Source organism: Scylla paramamosain, chromosome 2, assembly GCF_035594125.1.
Source record: "Scylla paramamosain isolate STU-SP2022 chromosome 2, ASM3559412v1, whole genome shotgun sequence".
NCBI lineage: Eukaryota > Metazoa > Arthropoda > Malacostraca > Decapoda > Portunidae > Scylla > Scylla paramamosain.
The window spans coordinates 10,418,837-10,441,148 of record NC_087152.1 but is presented as its reverse complement, the minus strand read 5'-3'; the positions used below and the strand labels follow the sequence as shown (position 1 = coordinate 10,441,148).

Genomic DNA, 22,312 nt, shown 5'->3' with positions numbered 1-22,312 from the left:
AGAGAGAGAGAGAAGTAAGTGTCACGGGAAAAGAAAAAAATAAATAAATGCAAAAAGGGAAAGAAAGAGGCATGGGACACAGAGACGCTGCAGGCGAGAGTAAAGTTAGACACACAGCCAGAAAAAATAAAGCTTCGGTAGAAAGATGAAGTAAAAATGGGAAGCATAAGCCTTAAAAAAGAGGAGAGGAAGAGAAAAAAAATCGGAAAAGTGGGGAACTGTTACGGTGATGAAACACAATAGGAGAGAAAAAATGAGAAAGAAAAGAAGGAAGAAAATAAAGAGAAAACACAGGAATAGATCAGATACCAAGGAAAAGAATAAGGAAGGAAAATACTCTGAATAAAAAGCAGGGGAAAAGAAATATTGGAAATTTTTGCAAACATACGAATAGAAACAGAAATCATGTGATGCATAAAACTGCAATACCAAAAAGAAGGAGGAAGAAAACGAGGACAAGAAAGAGAAAGGAGGAAAATAGAAAATGAGGAGAACGAGGGAAGATGAAAACGGGAAGGGAAACTGAATGAAGCAACAAAAGGAGGAGGAGGAGGAGGAGGAGGAGGAGGAGGAGGAGGAGGAGGAGGCGGAGGAGGAGGAGGAGGAGGAGGAGGAGACGGAGGCGGAGGAGGCGGAGGCGGAGGCGGAGGAGTAGGCAGAAGAAGAAGAAGAAGAAGAAGAAGAAGAAGAAGAAGAAGAAGAAGACGATGATGACAGCAACACCGAAGAAGGTAAGGAGTAATGTGATCAGGAGAACTTGGCGAAGAGAAGAGGAAGGAGGAAAAAAGAAGAGAGAAAACTTGCAGGAAGAAGAGATGAAGAAAGAGGAGGAGAAGGAGAAGTAGAAGTAGGAGGAGGAGGAGGAGGAGGAGGAGGAGGAGGAGGAGGAGGAGGAGGAGGAGGAGGAGGAGGAGGAAGAGATGAACGAGGAGGTTAAGTGGCCGGCCCTTGACATCACCTCACTGTCACCTTGGTATGTGTCGCAAGTCTGCCCGTCCTAGACAATGTGGGGAGAGGGTAGAGGGGAAAGGGAGAGGAGAAAGGGAGAGGGGAAAGGTAGCGAGGAGGAATGTGTGGGGATGGAGGGGGAAAGGGTAGAATTGCCCCACCCACTCCTCTACCCTTCCCCCACTCTTTTCTTCTTCACATCTCCCCCACTTCGCTTACCTTCCACCCCCAACCAGCTTCAATGCTATATTTATCACTACAGTCTACACACACACACATACACACACACACACACACACACACACACACACACACACACACACACACACAGGACTGTAAAAGTATGACATTCATCAAAACAGTTCAGTGAAAAAAAATTCTGATGTTCCTTTGAGGCAAATTGATGCGTCGCCAAAAAATTCCGCCGCATATTTTTCTGGTTGTGGACAAGAGAAGAAAAGAAAAATGGAGGAAAACACGTCAGTGATGTAATAATTTTTTTTAAACGTAGGACAAATACTTGTCATGGATAATTTTCCACAACAACAACAACAACAACAAAGGAAATGAAAATGCAGAGAATAAACCCAGAACTACATTTCGTGTCTTCTTGAGTAGGACAGATGGCAGGAAAACTTAAAGCTGAATCCTACGCACAATACATCCCTTCACGTTTTGATTGCAAGTCTTGGAGAGAATGAGGGTTTCTCTTCCACGACTAACGCACCACCTGCTTATGGTACGTTCAACATCAGGGAAGACCCTCTCAAGTTCTGTCCCTTCGCGGCGCATGGTGAGGAGACAGCTGCACACTCCCTCCGAGCATCTCATCTGTTGCTGTGAATCTAAGGGTGTGATGCAAATTTACTCCTTATATGGGAATCAGAGGATGTTCTTTTCTAAATACGCCTGAGGGTGAGCTAGTAATGGCTGGGCTGCGATGTGAAATAATACGTGCCGCTAGACTCGTGATGCAGAAAGCCCTAATTCTGACATTATTAGTAGCCTGCACTCAGCAGCAGCCTAGCATAGCTACACTTTTTACGGCACCAACCAGCCAACCATTCAGATACCCGACCTCTGAGTCATGCAACGCAATCTTCTCATATTATTTTTGTCCTCTTTACCTTGATTTCCAAGAATAGACAAGCAATATACGAAAAAACACAATAACGCTGTAGTCGAGTATATTTTATTATGAACAATATTCTGATATTCACTTTGTAAAAATGTAAATAATATTCTGATTAGCCTAAGCGCGGCTCGGAGCAAGTTTTTTTGTTATCTTGCCCATGACTTCCAAGAAAAAGAAAACAATATACGTAAAAAAAAAAAAAAAAACACCATCCAGGCGGAATTAAGCATACATTTCACTACGGAATATCTAACAATGTGAATCGATGTGTAAGTATTCTCCTTTTTTATATTAGTAAAATATGTGATGCTGACATACAATCATATAAAATATCTTCTGGCGTAATTAAACACACGAAAACACCAGGATAGCAGGATGATTTTTCTTTGTTCCATCAAATAACCATGATTTTCTCGCCCCAGCCTGTAATGAAATCATATTAACACGAAATTAAATCTAATGTATGATATTGTTATGACTGCCGACTAATTATGTTAAAACACTACAACATCTTCGGGAATATAATTATGTTTGCTGGAAATTCGTGCGTCTGTGTGGAGATAACGCTGTTGACTGGTATCAGAGGACCGTCATGTACCACCACTGCAATCACGCGTTGCCCGGTTAAAAATAACATCCGCTCCCCCCTCCTCCCCACTCTCTCTCTCTCTCTCTCTCTCTCTCTCTCTCTCTCTCTCTCTCTCTCTCTCTCTCTCTCTCTCTCTCACACACACACACACACACACACACACACACACACACACACACACACACACACACACACACGATACTATCCTCTTCTCCAGTCCTCACATTTGATTACTGATTGGATGAATGATTTATTTATTATTACGACTCAACAAAAGAGTAACACGACCCCATACGTATAAGTAGTCCAGTGCTGAGGACAGAACAGTAACACCTCAAAAACTCTTATAAGTGTACTCGAAACAAAACACGTCACCCACTCTTCCCTCATCCTGTCCACTAAGTAGTACATTCCAGTCACGATGTACAACTTTTAAACTGGAATCGTTGCGGTCATAGTGGAGTGACACGATAAAACCACCTGCTTCAATTGTGTTTGGTGTTTCCGCTCAATACTGAGTTCTATGATTTCCTTAGACTTTATGAAACGGCAGATTTCACACGGAGACAGTGAATCAGAGGAGTTATGATTCAGGGAGGAAACAAAACAAAGTGGAATTAAGAGTTACACGTTCATAAAATTCACCAGACAGCAAAATGTACTCACTAAAAGCAACATCGCTACCAGGAACGTGTATTTTTCCCCTCCTCCACCTCCACTTCTGACAAGGCATTAGGAAAAAAATGTTATCAGGGAAATCTTGACCAGTCCTGTGAGGTAACTGAGTTGCCGCCACTGATAGTGTGGTTTCTGTGTGAGCGGCGGGATGGCCACGTGCACGAACTGGTGGTCACTAAACCCTCAGTGGGAGAGGGTAAGAAAATAAGAAAAAAAAACAGATGACAGTGAATCTATTACCTTGTGCTACATGTTACGTACTGAAGAAGGGGTGTGATTTTCGTATGGGGAACTATATAGATTTTATTTACTCATTTATATATATATATATATATATATATATATATATATATATATATATATATATATATATATATATATATATATATATATATATATATATATATATATATATATATATATATATATAATTTTTTATTTATTTATTTCATTTTTTTTTTATTTTTTATCACAGATGAAGCTTACATAGCAGCGTAATCTTAGCATGTCAGTTTGTCTCCTTCCAGCACACTCAAAACTGGACAGAACTTAACTGATTTCTCTGTAAGCCCTAATTGGAGTCCAGGGAGGGTTCTAGGCTATTTCAAGTTCAAAACGTTCCATTCTACCAAAAGTTACCAGGGAAACACTAATTCACGAAGCAGAGCGAGGGAGAGCGAGGGAGAGCGAACCCCTCCACGACCCTCACCCTTCAACAGGCAGGTAATCTTCAATAACTCTAAAGCCAGGACCGCTGCGTTTGTTGCTCTCTGTGTAGTCTGTGCAAAGATGCAAGAGTTAACGGGACAGCAACCAAAAGCGTTTCAACTAACATAAACACTCACTGATCAACCATCCAGCACGACGTGGGCAGTAAGCAAACATGGAAAATAATGATCCATGGTTAGTCCAAAGGGGGTGTCAGCCAGATGTCTTCGTTACTGCATGTCCCCTAGTGACATGAGCTAAAATATTGTTATTGTAAATCCCATGTGCATACAGATGCATAGAACGTTGATCTTTATGATACTTTTGAAATTGTGCATCGACTTTTAAATATCTTGTATGGATAAATTTGAGAGAAGTCGGTCAAAACAGAAATATTTTCCGTGATTATTTAATGATACTGTTATCAATATTTTAAACACGTCATATTACAAGTCTAAAAATCTATTGATTTGGACAATGAAAAAGATAAAAGATAAGACTGTACTATATAGTATGACATAACATACTCAGTAACATCGTGATATATGGATATAGTTATTTTCGTGGGGATTTTAGCATCTCTTTCAGGAAGCGAGCGACATGGCAAAGTAATCGTATACCAAAATAAACATCTCTCAGGACTGCTTTGGCGTAACGGGAGTTGAATACAGGAGGCCACAGGTTCATGGAGTAGTGGTATGGACACTGCAGCAGGAAATAACTGGTTGTCCAACTACGTGTTTATTGACTTCTTCTACTAATGCGGGTCAGATGTTTGTTTTGGTTAGATATACAGCATAACTTTCACCAGGTCACTCAGGTTGCCTATTTTCAATTAAAATAATTGTTTCCATATACTAGGAAGTTGGTCTATGTATTTGGAGCTTTAAGTGGCACAGACAACTTGTTTTCATTTTTACTGTCGTCTACATAAATACGCTTCCGATCAAAAGGTGTACTTTTTTGGAAATCTCGAGATGACCAAATAAATCTCAGTTCTCAGTCCTCTAGAAAATCAACTTAAATACTTTTGTTCATGAATACAGTTCGATTTTACCTGTGTTACTACTCAGAAGGAATTGTGTAGAAAAATATATCATATAAGCTCATTGCATGTTTATGTATATAGAATGACAATGTGGACATATTTGATATTGCTCCTACGTGTGAAAATGGGACATGTCTGGTGCTGCCGCCCGGTGACACTCACTAGTTTACCAAACTCCCCATTAGGGAACATTTTGTGCCTGATATTCTTCTGGCTTCCCTATAAAGCAGCACCACTGCTAGCAACACTCACCCTTAGGCATCTCATCTGACATTAACTCCTCACAGCGGGAAATGTGTCATTTTCGGGAAGGTTAACCCTTTCCCTGCTACTTAATTTTTTCCATGATCGTCTATAGGATTTGAAAGAATAATTTTTGTACTAGTCTCTTAAATATGTAGTTCTGTAGCTCAGTAATCATTAGATTAACCTCATATTCTTAGTCCTTCTTTATGTCCATGGAAACGATTTATTACAGTCATCTGAAGTTAACAAAAGACGACCACAGCAGTGAAAGGATTAAAGGAGAAAATAGGGTTAAAGAAATAATGGTGACAGCAGGCAGAGGACGTTCATACTCGCCATTCAGTGATAAAAAATAAAAAATAAATAAAAAAATGTAAAAAAAAATTTCTCATGAATATAATGTGGTCATCCTCTCAGCAATGTTTCAAACTGATTTAATAATTCGCCATTAATTATAAAGATGTATAAAAGAAAAAATGTAGTTTTAACCTCTTCTTCAAGCGGCAGTAAATCGCTCACCAAGTTGTCACATCGTCTGGGATCCTGACGACGTGACAACTCCGGGTGGGATTTACTGCCACTGAAAGAAAAGTTAAGACTACGTCTTGTTTTCGGCGAATTCATAATTAATGACTCTCGACAACAAACACAAGGAATCAGACGTTTACTATAGCAACCCATGAGCTTTAGTTATGGTCCAAACTTAGCCTCGGGAATCAAGAAGTTAACACGTTTACGACTGTTACACATGATGAACTAAAAGAAGGATTTTTGTGCATAGTTAAAATAGCACTTTCCAAGTGGACTTTGAAGTTAACATGAATACTTTTACACATTCTGCCTTAAAGATACAACGAGTCTTGAGTGAAAATAACTTAGTTCCGTCATTTGGCATCACAATTAATAACAGACGAACTGCTCTATGACGCATCCAGTACCTCGGCAGGACAATGCACAGCTTCCTCACAAACCTATTACGTGGAAGCCTGAGAAGCCCTAGAAGTGACGCACGAGCAGCAGCAACAGTATCGCGTTTCTCCCCCCACGTGGCCACAGTATCCTCGCCATGTCCACAGGCGCTGACTCTTTGGACTAGGTACCGCAAGTCAGGAATGTGTGTGTGTGTGTGTGTAATTCACCTACGGTCGTCTGCTGGTCACCCAGCCAGCCTTTCTCCTATGGAAAGAGCTCAGAGCTCATAGTGACCGATCTTCGGATAGAACTGAGACCACTGACTGGCTGGTCGTGTGACTGTCCTGCAAACTGAGTCACGAAGCGTCGCCGTGAACATTACAACAATGTGATGCCAAGTTTCCGTGACTGGCCGCGCTCTAATGCTGGCTCGGTGACGCATGGCTCGACGCGCACAGTGTATGTATGTGTGTGTGTGTGTGTGTGTGTGTGTAATAATAAATAATAATAATAATAATAATAATAATAATAATAATAATAATAATAATAATAAACGGTTTATTGTTTAGGCAGTTAACAAACTGAAAATGTACAGAGGGGGTGGGGAAATACTTAACATTAATCCTAAAGGTAAGTCTAATCTAGAAGGGACTATTGATTGATGGCTCGCACCATGGTGGGAATCGCGCTGAGTCTGTACCGGTCCGTGCGCGGCGTGTGTGTGTGTGTGTGTGTGTGTCATATGAATATTTGATTATGAGGCTGGAAGAATAATTTTTGTCTACATTATTATCATGTGAATATGTTTTCTTCCTGTACTGAATGTTCACTATATATTTTCATTAATTATTTGGCAAGAGAGAAAAACGAAAACATATTGCAATATTTTACACTACAACAAAATTTTAGAATTTCAGCAAGCAACAAGTAAAAAATTATGTTGTTGTTGTTGTTGTTGTTGTTGTTGTTGATATTATTGTTGTTGTTGTTGGTGGTGGTGATGGTGGTGGTGATGGTGGTGGCGGCGGTGTTGTTCTTCTTCTTGCTGCTACTATCTTTGTTGTTGTTGTTGTTGTTGTTGTTGTTGTTGTTGTTGTTGTTGTTGCTGTTGTTCCTGTTTCTGATGCTGTTGCTGCTGCTGCTTTGGTCGTTATTATTTTCGTCGTCCTCGCGGACGTCGTCGTTGTTGTTGCTGTTGTTGTTGTTATTGCTTTTATTGTTGTCGTCGTTCCTGTTGTTGCTATTGTTGTTGCTGCTGCTGTTGCTGCTGCTGCTGCTGCTACTGTTGTCGCTATTGTTGTTGTTGTTGCTGCTGCTGCTGCTGATGCTGCTGCTGGTGCTACTGTCGTCGTTATTGTTGCTGCTGCTGCTGCTGCTGCTGCTGTCGTTGTTATTGTTGTTATTGAAATGTATCCATCGGGAACAACTTAAGGGCTGTCATGACACAAACAGAGACCGTATTTACGATGCCACCCTCCGCAGCGCGCGAAAATATGTGTTGAGGAGGCACTCAGCTGCCGTAACTCCTGAATCACGTCACAAAGGCGCCGCGCCGCCACACCACCTTGCTGCGCCGTTCTCTAATAGCTATCATGAATGCACAGCTGTGATTGATAAACAGCTGTGATAGAGGAATACATAAATAACTGGATGAATATATAATTTAACTACTTGAGTTTAAAAAATACGTTATTATTCTATCTCTGCTAGATGACGTGGGCACGAATAGCAGAGAATTCAGAATGACGGGCACATCTTCAATAAAGAATGTCTTGCTGCCTGGTCGCCTGTGTGTTCTCTGTTGTTACAGGCAAGCTCGGGAAGCCTCACGCTTGAGAATAGTAAGGAATACAGTGATGTGTGGGTAACACATGATCAGGCATAGATATTTTATAAAACCCGAGTTTGTTATATGCCATAAGAGTGAATACATGAGACTGGGTGGTCGTGTGGCTCAGTGGCTGTCCTACAGACTGAGTCACAGAGCGTTGCCGCGCACATTACAGCAATGTGATGCCAAGTTTCCGTGACAGGCGGGACTCTAATGCCGGCTCGGTGACGCATGGCTCGACGAGCACAGGGTGAAAGAAAAATATCTCCAGATCTTTAATCAATCCAAATGAACCGTCGGGTTTCAGTCCGAAGAGCGTCAGTTTGCGCTCATATCCGGAACACGCCTCAACGAGCACCAGGCATTGAGCGGCTCCAGCGCGGCTCAGGAAGTTGAGCTTGTTAAGTGATTCGCGTTGACGGACCGCCACTTGAAATCCGTCCCTTGGGTGGGTTTCTCCGCCCGGCAACAGAGGCACAGCGCTTTCTTATTAAGGCTGGCGAAGAAAACACTTTTTCTTTACTTAAAGAATTTTGTAATACAACCAACGAACCTGAGAGTATTCAACACAGACCACGTAATATTCAACACCCAAAAATAGTATCAAATATTTTTACTTGAATAACTGTAAGAAAAATTAATTATGACTTCGCTCTTTCTGATGATCTAAATATTTTTTTCTTTTCTTTCAGATCTAATGGCTGAGTTATGCTGATAATCAAGGTAAGCTTCTTGCATGCCCTTTACTTCTCGCCCACCCCCAAGACAGGCTGCAGCGGGACGGGGCGTGGAGGGGCGGGGCGGGGAGGGGCAAATGCTGATCGGTAGACCCACGCACATATAAAGGCTTCCAGGAGTGTGTCTGTTCACCATTCCGGGTTATTTTAGAATTCTGAAAGTATTCCTGATGAATGTAGAGAACCACTTATTGGACTCTCTCTCTCTCTCTCTCTCTCTCTCTCTCTCTCTCTCTCTCTCTCTCTCTCTCTCTCTCTCTCTCACACACACACACACACACACACACACACACACACACACACACACACACACACACACACACACACACACACACACACACACACACACACACACACACACACACACACAGACCAGCACCCATTTAAACACCTCGCAAGTGATGTATGAAAGTGCAGGCCCAGAGACGTGGCTCTTAAGCTCCCGCCGCCTGCAGGATATAAAAATTTACAGCAATATTCTCCAGCCGCCGCCTCCTCCTCCATGCCAGTGTCCCTCCTCCTCTTCCTCCTCCTCCTACTTCTCCTCCTCTTCCTCTTTCCCCTCCCCTGCCTGGCGTTCTCTCCCCATTACGCTCTCCCTAGGCCACCCACTTCACAGTCGCCCGCCGCCACCAACGCTAACATTTCAGTGCCGGCCAAGGGTGAAATTGTTTCTGTCGGACTCTGCCGCTTATCGTAAATCTTTTGATCACTCCTGTTTCTACATTTTTTCTTTTTTCTTTGACCATTTTTTTTTTTTTTATCGGTGCTTTCCATTAGTGTCCCATTGTCTTTAAGAAGCGTTGATGCATTTCCCACGGGGCCATCAGTGACATTCGTTCATCTCCTGAGCCATTAACCAGCTATCACACTAATCGCATTTCCTCGGATTGACTAGATAACTCTACCCGTTTTCTCTTGCTATTGGACACCAGGACTGGAGATCACGGTGTCCATCAGGCAAGGGGGAACGGCTGTAAAAATTAATGTGGCAGGCCGGGCGAAAATGGAATGGGATACGCTGTTTCATCAGGACCATTAATTTCAGTGTAGCATGAAACAGTAGCGTAGGCCAATGAAGTTAGTGTGAGCATTAACATGAGTGCTCCTCAGTCATAATAACACTGCATTACGTTGCTAATAGACATTCAAGCTTCTGGGTATTGAGTATAATTCTCCTTACTTTGTTACCTTTGATCATGTCTATATTTTTAATGAATACGTGATTGGGTTGCCGTCGTCTGCTGGTCACCCAGCCAGCCGTTCCCCTACGGAAAGAGCTCAGAGCTCATAGTGACCGATCTTTGTGTGTGTGTGTGTGTGTGTGTGTGTGTGTGTGTGTGTGTGTGTGTGTGTGTGTGTGTGTGTTGGAGGGACTCAATAAAATACTTATGTCTATTTTATCTAACTATCCATCTATCTATATCTATGTATGTATCTCTGTGTATGGTCAATAAAAATATCTATCGGTCTACCTTTCTATCACTCTATCTATTTAATTATCTATCTACGTTCGGGTGTGTGTGTGTGTGTGTGTGTGTGTGTGTGTGTGTGTGTGTGTGTGTGTGTGTGTGTGTGTGTGTGTGTGTGTATTGGCCATGGTTTTCATTATGGCTTCTGTACTCTATAGCGTTTTACCTCAACAACTTCAGACACCTTACAGTGAAAGTTAATGGGGTTTTCCAAGGATATCTGCATGATATCATTGATGGTTTAATAAGATTTTGCAATATCGAAAAATAAAGAAAGAAAAAAAAAAGGGGGAGGAAACACTTCATGAGAACCCGGCTAATCATTGTGGCCTATAATCACCACTGTGGTTTATGGAAATGGGGTTAATGAGAGACTATAGGGATTAATAATACGGACGTTAGAGTCAATACAAAGCGTCTATAACAAAATAATTTCCCACAGACCACACAAAAACAACAGAAGACCAACAACACTCACCACAGCGGAGGTCACAGCTAAACACCACAGCAACTGAAACAGGCAAATAAATAAATAAAAAAAAGACAGGGAAAACTTAATTATCACCGACAATAATTGCAGACTGAGAGAAAATATATAAAGCACATTTTTTTATTTTTACACTCATTAAGTTTTTCCAGGCATAATTAATGGCTTTTTAAAATTCATGAAAAAAAAAACTCATATCAACTGCAGACAAACATAAGGATGGATACACTTCACGGACTCCCCCGTCCACTTTATCACCAAGAGAGAGAGAGAGAGAGAGAGAGAGAGAGAGAGAGAGAGAGAGAGAGAGAGAGAGAGAGAGAGAGAGAGAGAGAGAGAGAGAGAGAGAGAGAGAGAGAGAGAGAGAGAGAGAGAGAGAGAGATTCATAAAACACTAAAAAATACGAACCAAAGTTTGATTACGTCCCTAAAAAATCTTTACTCACCCCGACACTTTTTTTTTTTTTTTGTAAGGCAAGGGATGGAGGGAGCAAGTGAACACCACGTGCCTCTCCTTTCCTCGGCACAACAGCTCCTCCACGCATTATCTCCCTCCAGCATCTTGAGGCGAGTGATGCTACAGAGATAATGAAAAAAAGAACGTACAGTACTGCCTCTGCTCCACGTGTGTGTGTGTGTGTGTGTGTGTGTGTGTGTGAGCAAGGGACGCCTCCACACTCCACGGGACTGCACCTACACATTCCATTCTATTCTATTCCTCATTTGTGTAAACAAAAATAAATAAATAAATTTCATTATAAAATGTAATGAAAATGGAGGATAGCAGAAAATATTATTTTTTCTTTATTCAAATTGATAGTCATATGCAGATCAAAATTAAAAATAGGGCAGTGGGGATTTTAATTATATTTTTTCCTGTTTCTCGTCAATATCAAGTTTTCTTTTCAAAATGTTCACTAATATGAGAAGGAAACAGTAAAGCATTTGTTATATTATTTCCTATTTCTTGTCATAATCAAGTTTCTATTGAAAATTTTACTAATATAAGAAAGAAATAGTAAGTAATTTGTTATATAGTTCTCTAATTCAAGAATGAGAAAGGCAAACATTTCCCCTCTTTCTTTTTTCTTTATTTCCATTTAATGCATAAATGCGTGAAGCAAAAACTTTTTATCTCTCACACTGGGCCTCGCTTTACAAGCGAGGCCTTCACATTACCCTCTCACGGGAAGGCTGAGTGCACGATCCTTTTCTTGGCATCACGGACGAAAGCTTCTCGTAACCAATTTTGTCCCGCAGGAAATGACGCATAAGTGACGCTGGGAAGGGCTAACCGATTAAACTTGAAAACTACGTAGGAACAACAAAAATATTTATCTTTACTTGAAATGGGTATGTGTGTGTGTGTGTGTGTGTGTGTGTGTGTGTGTGTGTGTGTGTGTGTGTGTTACGGTGCAGTTGTGTAGGACTTATGAGTCGAGGGAAAAAGAGAGAAAAAGAAGCAATGACAAGAGGTCGTGCGTATTTATGAAGGAAGGCGTTGACAAGAATATCAGTGTTGGGGGGAAGCAGGTGTGGAGTGGAGGAGTGGGAAGGTGAGGGTTCCTCCTTGAGCCATCCTGGAGAGGCACCCTAAACACCCACATCCCGCCCACTCAGCTTACTCACCCACTCATGGACGTCCCGCCAGGTACTCAATACATCACACTTTTCCATGGTCCTGTCTTGTGATCACTTCATATTTATCCTCTCCGAGCTTACAGAGGCTTTCAGTGTTTCTATTTTAGCGTTGGGTGTGAAGAACCTCAAACTTAGTAAGTTTGAGGTTCTTTGAGTAAACTTTGTTCACTTTCCTTGATTCAGTGTTTTACTGTATCTCATCATAAGAACCTGTAGCGTTTCACGTTTCTTTTACAGTGAAGAAAAAAATCTCTACCGTAATAACAGGTTCTTGCGACTGGTATGAGGCAAAGTTATGTTTTCACATGATTACAGGAAAAAATACATACACAAAACCACGCTAATAATTACATTCCTGCTCATGGAGGCTTGCCAAGGTTGCATGACAACTCAGTACTATGATGAAAAAATACACAGAAAGAACTAACTAGTATACGTATAAGACTAAACAGGACTAAACCTGAGTAATGCATTCTACCAGGCACGCGTCCTGCAGCGTGACCGACTAAAAAAAGACTTCTACGTCACAGACACCTTACTCAACACTGGTGGCAGAGGCCTTGCCAGCCTAGTGAAGGAGGCAGGGAAGCCGGGGAAGGTAGGAGACGAGGACGCCTGGCGGGAAGGATGAGGCTGAGGCCAACGGGAGGCAGCAATAGGCTAGAACCTGCGGGAGAGAGGGACGGGAGGAGAGAGGAAAGGAGACCTCGGAGATCGCGGAGATCTCTAGAAGTGCGAGGTGCAGGCCGACACAGCCCCTACACAGCGATGGAGGCCCCGCCAGGACAATAGACACCACGGCAGTTGCTGAAACAATAGCATGACGACAACACCTGCTCTATTGACGGCAAATCGGAGGCCACGAGGAGCGCAAAGACTCAACTCCAATGGAGGAAGAAAACACGCTAGAGTGAACAGCCGCCAAGTTAGTCCATGCACATAGACAGGCAGCGGTTTCGACGGGCGGGAGGGGCAGTGATCACCGCCAGTGCCTTGGTATCGAAGCAGCGGCGAGAGCGTCGGTTGGGTGGGAGGTAGAAGAGGGAGAGGAAGCAAGGAGGGGAGAGTGATAGCAGAGATGGGGTGAAGATACGAAGCGGCAGAGATGGGAAACTAACTCAGCTTTGCAACACGCACGTGCAGGATCAATAAAGTTCGTGGCACGCGTCCCTTTGAAGCACCAATCAGGCGGCACGGACTTCACAAACGTTGATAATAAAGCTGGATACGAAAACAACCCCAGTCTCACACTTCCTCACTCTTTCAAATCCCAGACGAAGTGATATCACAATCCGATAAACATAGTAACACCATTGCTTTTAGTATGATATTGCAAATCGCATAGGGTGAATACATTTGGATGAAAACTGTCAACACGAAAAAAAAAAAAAAATTGTTGCCTGCATTAAATATTATTACCTACATTAAATTGCCTTAGTAATTTATTCTGCTATTTTTGGATTTGTGCTGTTTAATTTTTTTTTTTTTTTTTCATCACGTGGCGCACCGCATGGCTCAATTACTTTTTTCCGTCCAGGTGTGAGTGGCTCAAAATTTGCCTCAGTTTATATATATATATATATATATATATATATATATATATATATATATATATATATATATATATATATATATATATATATATATATATATATATATATATATATATATATATATATATATATATATATATATATATATATATATATATTAAGATGTGAATCGAAAAAAAGGATATTATTCATCTGGTGTTCCCGGTAGGTTGAAATATTGGCTTGTTAAACTATTCATCAAGGTGACGACAAACAAAAATTTCCTTGTTGTTCAGATTTTAAAGTAAGAATTAGGAAAAGGTGACGTTCTTTTTTATCAAGATTTTCCGAAAAGTTGAAATAATGAAGGTGATGATGGGCCACGCATGAGCTTTCTGTTTGCCTTCGTGTTAGAAATAAAAAGGCAGGTGACGGAAGGTAACAGGCAGGTGACGGAAGGTGATAATTGGAGCAAGTTATTGAAGTCTGTTTTCTCTGCAGTGATAACCTGGTAAACACTGAAAGCTTCCAAATGATTACAGACGATTTCAACAGCTTTCAGTTTCACTGCGCTTCAGTTGGCGTGGTTATGGGAAATTTGGTGGAGGCGACATTTTTCAAAAGATTCTAATGGTATCAATAAGGATCGGTGCGTTCCAAGTTGTACAGTCACGGAAAAAATTCGAAGAGTATTTAATGAAATTGTGTTTGCTTCTTTTAATTTGGTAAAGGGATTCTCGAGAAAAGTCAAGTTCACACACACACACACACTACCACCAAAGAAGCATGCATGATTCAACCCCTCAGTACCCTGCTATATACATGAAACAGTACTCCTCCATATCCCAAATAATAATAACAATAGTAATAATAATAATAACAATAATAATAATAATAATAATAATAATAATAATAATAATAATAATAATAATAATAATAATAATAAAGAAGAAGAAGAAGAAAAAGAAGAAGAAGAAGAAGAAGAAGAAGAATGACTAATAATTTCAGACTCGTTTACCTCAGAGTTAGAAAATAACCATATTGCATTATATTTTGTTACATAAAGTGGAACGTAACATTGCGACTTCCACGTTCGCCGGAACGTCCGTCATATTTTCAATTCCACCGCAGGAAAAATTTACTCCGATGCGTTGCATATCAAACAATACCCCCAGAATATTCAAGTTTGACTTTTCAATAGAAGGTTTCCATTCAAAACACTTAAATTGATAAATAACTTGAAAACAGATGAACACAGACAACAATACTACAGTAGTTACACCAGCGCCACCAGTCACTCACAGCATTAGTCTTTCATACAGAATTTTTTTTTTTTTTTTTTTTTTATGCAGGAGGGGTCTGGCCAAGGGTAACAGAAACTGTTGAGCCAAAGGGCCACTAAAGGTGTCAGACTAAAGGAGACAGTGAAACCAGATAAAAAATTACTTGGAGAAGTAGTTACTTTTTTATTCTAAGGTCTGTACCCACTGAAATACCTTCCTGAGACACACATCCGGCTCCTGAAATCATAACTGAGCTGCACCATCAGTCGCTTAACTTCCAAGGCGTAACTCATTCAGATACTACTAAACCCATAGAGCATCTTGATATATTTTCATTTTTTTTTCTAATCTGCAGACGGGAAAGACCAGACTCATTTCAGTCAGAAAGGTGTATCGTAGTACCAAACGCCTAAGCAATTATTATATTGAAAAAAAAAAGTAAATATATATATATATATATATATATATATATATATATATATATATATATATATATATATATATATATATATATATATATATATATATATATATATATATATATATATATATATATATATATATATATATATATATATATACAGAGTATGTATTTTTTTTACATCCATATTTTTTCGGATGGAATTAATGGTTCTTATATACATTAAAATCATAAGAAAATGGTAAAGAAATAGTTAAGGATTATTTCTGCTTCTTCCACTCATATACTCCAAAAATAATACCTACCGTCATGTATCGCCACGGAAACAGATGCAGATAATTTGTAATAGCCATTATCATTTCGACCCAGCCAGTAATTAACACAGCCCCAATTACTGATCTCACCGCCACCAGGCTTCCTTATCTCACACCCCCTATCGTATCGATTCTCAATCACCTCAGCTCTCCTTCTTCAGATAAGGCAGCCGCTGGTCCCACGAGAGCCTCATAATGTTCCAACCGCCACTCGGGTGCCCGGCGAACACCAACCATATCCCCAGCAACAAACACGGCACTACTGCAGCGTGAAAAACAGCACCATTGATTGATATGAACTTCTTACGTTCATATCATTATCGCAACTTTTTGTTTTCAATGATGAAATATTGGTAATTTTCTTACTCTTAAATTTTGCTCTTTTTTTTTTTTTTTTTTTTTTTAGGTACGGATCGTAGAAAAATCGAAAATCCTCCATTTTAAAAGCTCTATGATAATGAAAAAAGGTGTCCCAATTAAAAGTGGGAAAATGTGTGGGTGTTAAACATTCTCTTGACATGACAGGGATGTTCCTTTCTGGAGTAGCAAATCGAGTGAGGGGAAGTCGTTTAAAGCTTTTAGAAGGTTTTGTTAGCGTGAATCATATGCTGTGAGAGACGGTATTTTCAAATGTCTCGAGGCCTTATTTTATTATTCTAAAGATAGTTTACCACGAACTCTACATCACCAATGGAGAAAATATCCATTAAAAAAAAAAAAAATCATCGTTGTGGCCTCTGAAACTGATACGTATGAGATTCCAAACCATTTCGAAATATGAGCCACACCAACTTAGTGAAATCCAAGAAGTAAAACGAGAGACAGAAATTTAGCAAAGAGAGAACAAACTGCAGATTCTCGATGTGTGAATCTCCTGTAACACAAGGGTCGGTATTCTTAAACGCTTTGCATCCTCACAAGGACTAATTTCGCCGGCAACAAAAATAACTAATCTGGTTCTTAAGATGCTTTCTCATATTAGTGATACAAAATCCTTATTAAACTATCACTAAAATCATGAAAACATCCCTGAAACACTTTAACAGCTTGCATTCGAGTCTGTTAAGTGTAATAGAAGTAGGATAACAGTTGAGAATACCATCTAAGACGACAATCATCACAGTAACATAACACTATCTGTAAAACGCCTTACATAAATAGAGACATGGGAAGCTCATTATGTCAAGGCTGATCGTAGCGACTGCCAGCAACACCGGTGGAGGACAGCAATGGTAACAAGAATGACAAAAAAAAAAAACTATGTTGTGCACGAGTAGTGGTGGTAGTGGTGGTAGTGATGGTGGTAGTGGCAGTGGCGGTGGTGGTGGTAATAGTCATAGTCTCTTATGTCCTTGTAGAGATTTGTGGCACTGCTCTTTGTGTGTGGGTGTGTGTGTGTGTGTGTGTGTGTGTGTGTGTGTGTGTGTGTGTGTGTGTGTGTGTGTGTGTTATATCACTCGTTCAGTATATCAGGTGCAGCCCCATAACCTCATAAAAATAACACCAGGTGACGTGTATTTGTAACTCTCTCTCTCTCTCTCTCTCTCTCTCTCTCTCTCTCTCTCTCTCTCTCTCTCTCTCTCTCTCTCTCTCTCTCTCTCTCTCTCTCTCTCTCTTTTTTCTCTCTCTAGCTGCATTTTGGCACCTCTTTGCTCCTTCGGTAAGTAGGCGTCACACGACCTTTAATGCATCACGGGAGGTTAAGGAACACAGGGCCTCGGTGTGTTGCAAACCGTGAGTTACGGCTCAAGGTCTTGTGTTCCCCTTAAGTTAAGCAAATGCAAGTCTTTTGTAAGCATCCCTGGTAGAGGAGAGAGAGAGAGAGAGAGAGAGAGAGAGAGAGAGAGAGAGAGAGAGAGAGAGAGAGAGAGAGAGAGAGAGAGAGAGAGAGAGAGAGAGAGAGAGAGAGAGTAGAGTTGGAAAACAAGGGAAATTATGTATGTTAGTCCTTTGAGGTTGAGGAGGATAGAGGGACATAAATACTCGTACATCGCGGTGAGAATGTAATGAAATCAAGGCACTCCTGAGGGGGAACTGACACCTACTACATCGCACCTCCCCGAATGCTCCTCGATTCATCCTGGTGCTGCATGTTTCCAGTAAGCGATGAACACCTCTTTGTATCCTCTGCTTGGGTCTGAGCAATGTACTTTCAAATTATTATGATGTGACATGGTATAGAGTAGCAGGCATTCACTAATCATTCATATAATTCACTGCTTTTTTATTATATTGAATAGAGAAACGGATATGAAGGTTAAGGGTTGAAGATAAGAATATCTTCAAACTATTATGATGCGATTGATGGTATCGAGAAGTGGACATTCATTAATTCATATAATTCACTGCTTATTGAATATATTGAATAGAGCAACTGATATGAAGATTAAGAATAAAAATTACAATACTTTTTCACAACAGTCTGTTAAAATTAGTTAAAATAAAACGCTAAAACGCTTGAGAATGTGTTCTTAAGTAATCTGAAAGTAGATTAAAGCAAAAGCAGCAATATCTATAAGGTGCTGAGAACTAGAGTTTCGTCTTCTCTCACTAAGAAATCATCATACATCCAGCAAGCAATGAGGCAGTTATTATATTCTCGTGAGCAAAGACTCATGGGCAGCTTCCCCTCCTCTATGGTTACCTCAAGCACTCTCTGTCCCTCTCACCGCCCTCTGATGGCTCTCCCTCCTGCTCATCCAACGCTCCCCCTCAAACACTGCCACCTCTTCCCACCGCCACACAGGCACTATACCTCACCGCACTCTCTCTTCTCAATTACTCCCCGCCTCTCCCTTCACTCGCGCCACACTGCCTCCGCACTCTGCCGCCCCGCACACAAAGCACTACCTCGGGACACGCAGCACCTGGTATCGGCCCGACGTGGGAGAAAACGCAAGAAATACCAAAAAACTAAACTTGAACAAAAGGAATGTAGGAGTACGAGTGTCTGCGAAAAGGACGAGTCTTTCTTATATTCTTCTTTCTGTACCTATTACTCATCATTATCACCATCATTATTATGATATTGATTCTTTTCATCATTTGTTACTTTATTTGAATATCAAGATTTTAATAGGATGAAGGTGAAATTACAGACACTAAAAGGGTTGAAATACTCAATCACTCAGGATGTGTTTCAAAATTAATTCAAAGCCAACACCACTTTACTTTATTAAGCTTAAGGAGAAGGCTTAGCAGTTGAAAGATTACTAGGCTCCGCGGTCAGTTTCGTCACAGCAATGGACCGCTACGAGGATCAAAATCTCACGCCTTGCACAATACTGTGCTTTAAAAAAAAAAAAAAAAAAAAAAAAAAAAAAAAAAACAGACAGGCACGAGGACAGATATTTATGCACGAACGGACAGCATAAGGAGATTTTAAGGGGACGCATGACCAGCCTGTCAAACACTCGACTTTTTGTGGAGGCTTAACAATTCATCCCGTAAAAAAAAGAAAAAAAAAAAAAAAAAAAAAAATATATATATATATATATATATATATATATATATATATATATATATATATATATATATATATATATATATATATATATATATATATATATATATATATATATATATACGATTTACATCTTTCTTTTACTTTTTTTTTTTTCTGTGCCCTCTAAAGAACACGAGGTACTCGGTCGGCCATCCACGAGGCAAGATGTGTGTACGTGGGTCACAATGTGGGGATACGATCTGGGAGTTACTGACGCACAAGTTCATCCCTTTCAACGGTATCCAGGAACATGAACTCTTCACCCTTCACCTCTGTCCCTCCCTCCTTTCTTCCCTCACCTCACCTCACCCCCGCACTCCTGCCCTACCCGTCTCCACACACCGCTATATACTGCTACTCTTTACCTTTCCTCCTACTCCTCTTTCACCTTCATTTACCACCATCATGCCCCGCCCTATTACTCCTCACACGTCGTAACTTACAATAATCCACCAACACCTTCCACCACACCGCCGCTAGAGAGCAGGCCACGCCAAGCCAACTGCCGCACCTTGCCTTGCTATCCTCTGTCAGTGCCTCGCGAGAATGTGACCTCTGCCTGCTTCCCCCCGCCGCCCTGCTGCACCAATAGGAAAGGAATGAAATTTCAATTATGCTTTAATGAAAGTAGATTTGGCGACAACATTGCTTTTGGAAACTAAACAAGTTAGGACACGAGAGAGAGAGAGAGAGAGAGAGAGAGAGAGAGAGAGAGAGAGAGAGAGAGAGAGAGAGAGAGAGAGAGAGAGAGAGAGAGAGAGAGAGAGAGTTGTTAACACCTGGCCACAATATTGTATAATTGTTCCTTGTCGACGAAAATTATTGTTTGTTGCAGCTCGTGCGCCGCCCCGATATTGCTTCCATCGACCAGTGTGTTCTGATAAGGAAAGAAGCAGCTACACAGGTTAACCCTTTCAGTGGTGCCTGCAAACGCCAATTAAATGCCTTTCAGTCTGGGAAGGGGATTTGCAGCAGTATTGCGCCGGGAAACCTCCGCTGCGAGAGGGCCGAGGCGGGCTGCCCCTGGGAGGCTGCGGGGTCCTAGTCTGATTAGTGACCCTAATTAGAGGCTCATATTCAATAAAGAAATTACGGAAAATAGTGGTGTGTGTGTGTGTGTGTGTGTGTGTGTGTGTGTGTGTGTGTGTGTGTGTGTGTGTGTGTGTGTGTGTGTGTGTGTGTGTGTGTGTGTGTGTGTGTGTGTGTGTGTGTGTGTGTGCTCTGCTAAATCAGGTAGCAGCCCTTCAAGTCCTAATTAACTTTGTAGGACGGAAGAAAGAGGAAAGGAAGGCAGCCACACACAATAGATTCCCGACCCGAAGTTAATTTCCACCGGCAGTGAACTGGACACGGCCGCCGCTCCCTTGGCACCCGCACCTCCTTTCTTCACTCCATTATTATACTCGTATTTCCACACTTAACATTTCCCTCACGCCTGAATCCATAGATTTTCCTGCAACTTTCTTCGATCAAAGGGACAAATGGAGAGTGTGAGAAAGAGGAAGGAGGAGGAAGAAGGAAGGATGGTGGAATGAAGTGAAAAATGATTAATGAAACGAGATATCCAAAGCGATGACGCAAGTTTTACAGCCAAAGCCAGACATTCTTCGTCCCCGACACCTTTGTCCTTACTCACCAACTCACCAACTCGCCAACTCTTTCCACACATAAAACCATACGGGGAGGCTATTTTCTGGTGGCTGAGCCGAGTCTGGGATACAATTTTTCTTCCATTGTACTAATATGTTTCTTCTGTCTCCTGCTTCCTGCCTATGCCATGATACTCGTACATGTTCCTTCATTCATAGCAGCCTTTCCCGACGCTCCGCCGCCGAACTTCTCCTCTAACTTTATCCCTTGCTGGCCCATTTACCATTCCTCTGTCTGACGTGCACAACCAAATGCGAGGAAATTTAACATCGGAAGCTCACCCTCCCTCTCTACCCACCATAACAGTTTGGAAATTTATATATTCCACTGAATCTTTTTCGCAAAGATCTCACGGCACACATTACTGCCGGAGATTTCCGACTGCTGCTTGGCTGGGTGAGGCGGGGAGTGGAGGGTGTGCTGGGAGGTGGGCGAGAGGGGTGAGGACTGGCGGTGAAGGGTGAGGCGCGGAATGGTGATGTTGCTCAGGCATAAATCTCATCAGGCGTCCATACCGGGTTGCCTTATGGTCCGTCTGAAACCCTTCTTCGGGCTGAGCTTGGCGGCGGAAAATTCCCTGCAGCGGAGAGAGAGAGAGAGAGAGAGAGGAGAGAGAGAGAGAGAGAGAGAGAGAGAGAGAGAGAGAGAGAGAGAGAGAGAGACGAAGAAACACGCAGACAAGCAGGAAGGCAGGAAGGAAGGAAGGAAGGAGAGCGCCGGGGGCAGTCTTGCAGGAAAGGGCTTGGGCGGACTGGACTGGCATAGTGCAGCTGTGAGGTGAGGTGAGGGAACGCTTATCTTCACTTTTCTATAACGCCTTCGCCGTCTTAGAAAAGAAATCCACACAATGAAATCTTTTGACGTGTGAGCGCAGGAGTTGCAATGACCGGTTGTGGCAGAATTGTTTTGAATGTTTTTCTAAGGATCAAGATGTCTTACGTTTTGATGTTTCCTCGCTTGCCTTCGCTGTGGCAATAGTGCATCACTCCCTGTTAGTGTTCCTGCGCTGTTGACGGGCGTGGAGAGGCCGACACAAGGCTCATGTTTAGTCTCTCTCTCTCTCTCTCTCTCTCTCTCTCTCTCTCTCTCTCTCTCTCTCTCTCTCTCTCTCTCTCTCTCTCTCTCTTCTAACCTACATAAATAGACAGGAAGGGACAGAGAGACTGACACAAGGC

At 41.5% G+C, this 22,312-nt stretch overlaps 2 protein-coding genes across 4 annotated transcripts in view; one reads left to right on the top strand and one right to left on the bottom strand.

Moving 5' to 3' along the window:
• LOC135109778 (uncharacterized) overlaps positions 1–10,816 on the bottom strand; it is a 121,368-nt gene extending 110,552 nt beyond the window's left edge. The window contains exon 1 of the mRNA XM_064021422.1: positions 10,783–10,816. The gene's annotated coding sequence lies outside the window, so the exon portion shown is untranslated. The remainder of the gene's footprint in view (positions 1–10,782) is intronic.
• LOC135109731 (steroid hormone receptor ERR2-like) overlaps positions 1–22,312 on the top strand; it is a 258,702-nt gene that overhangs the window by 69,073 nt on the left and 167,317 nt on the right. For all 3 annotated transcript variants that reach the window (XM_064021320.1, XM_064021315.1, XM_064021319.1), the window contains one exon: positions 8,788–8,818. In XM_064021320.1, the coding sequence (XP_063877390.1) occupies positions 8,804–8,818 (15 nt within the window). In that variant the 5' untranslated portion in view covers positions 8,788–8,803. The remainder of the gene's footprint in view (positions 1–8,787; positions 8,819–22,312) is intronic.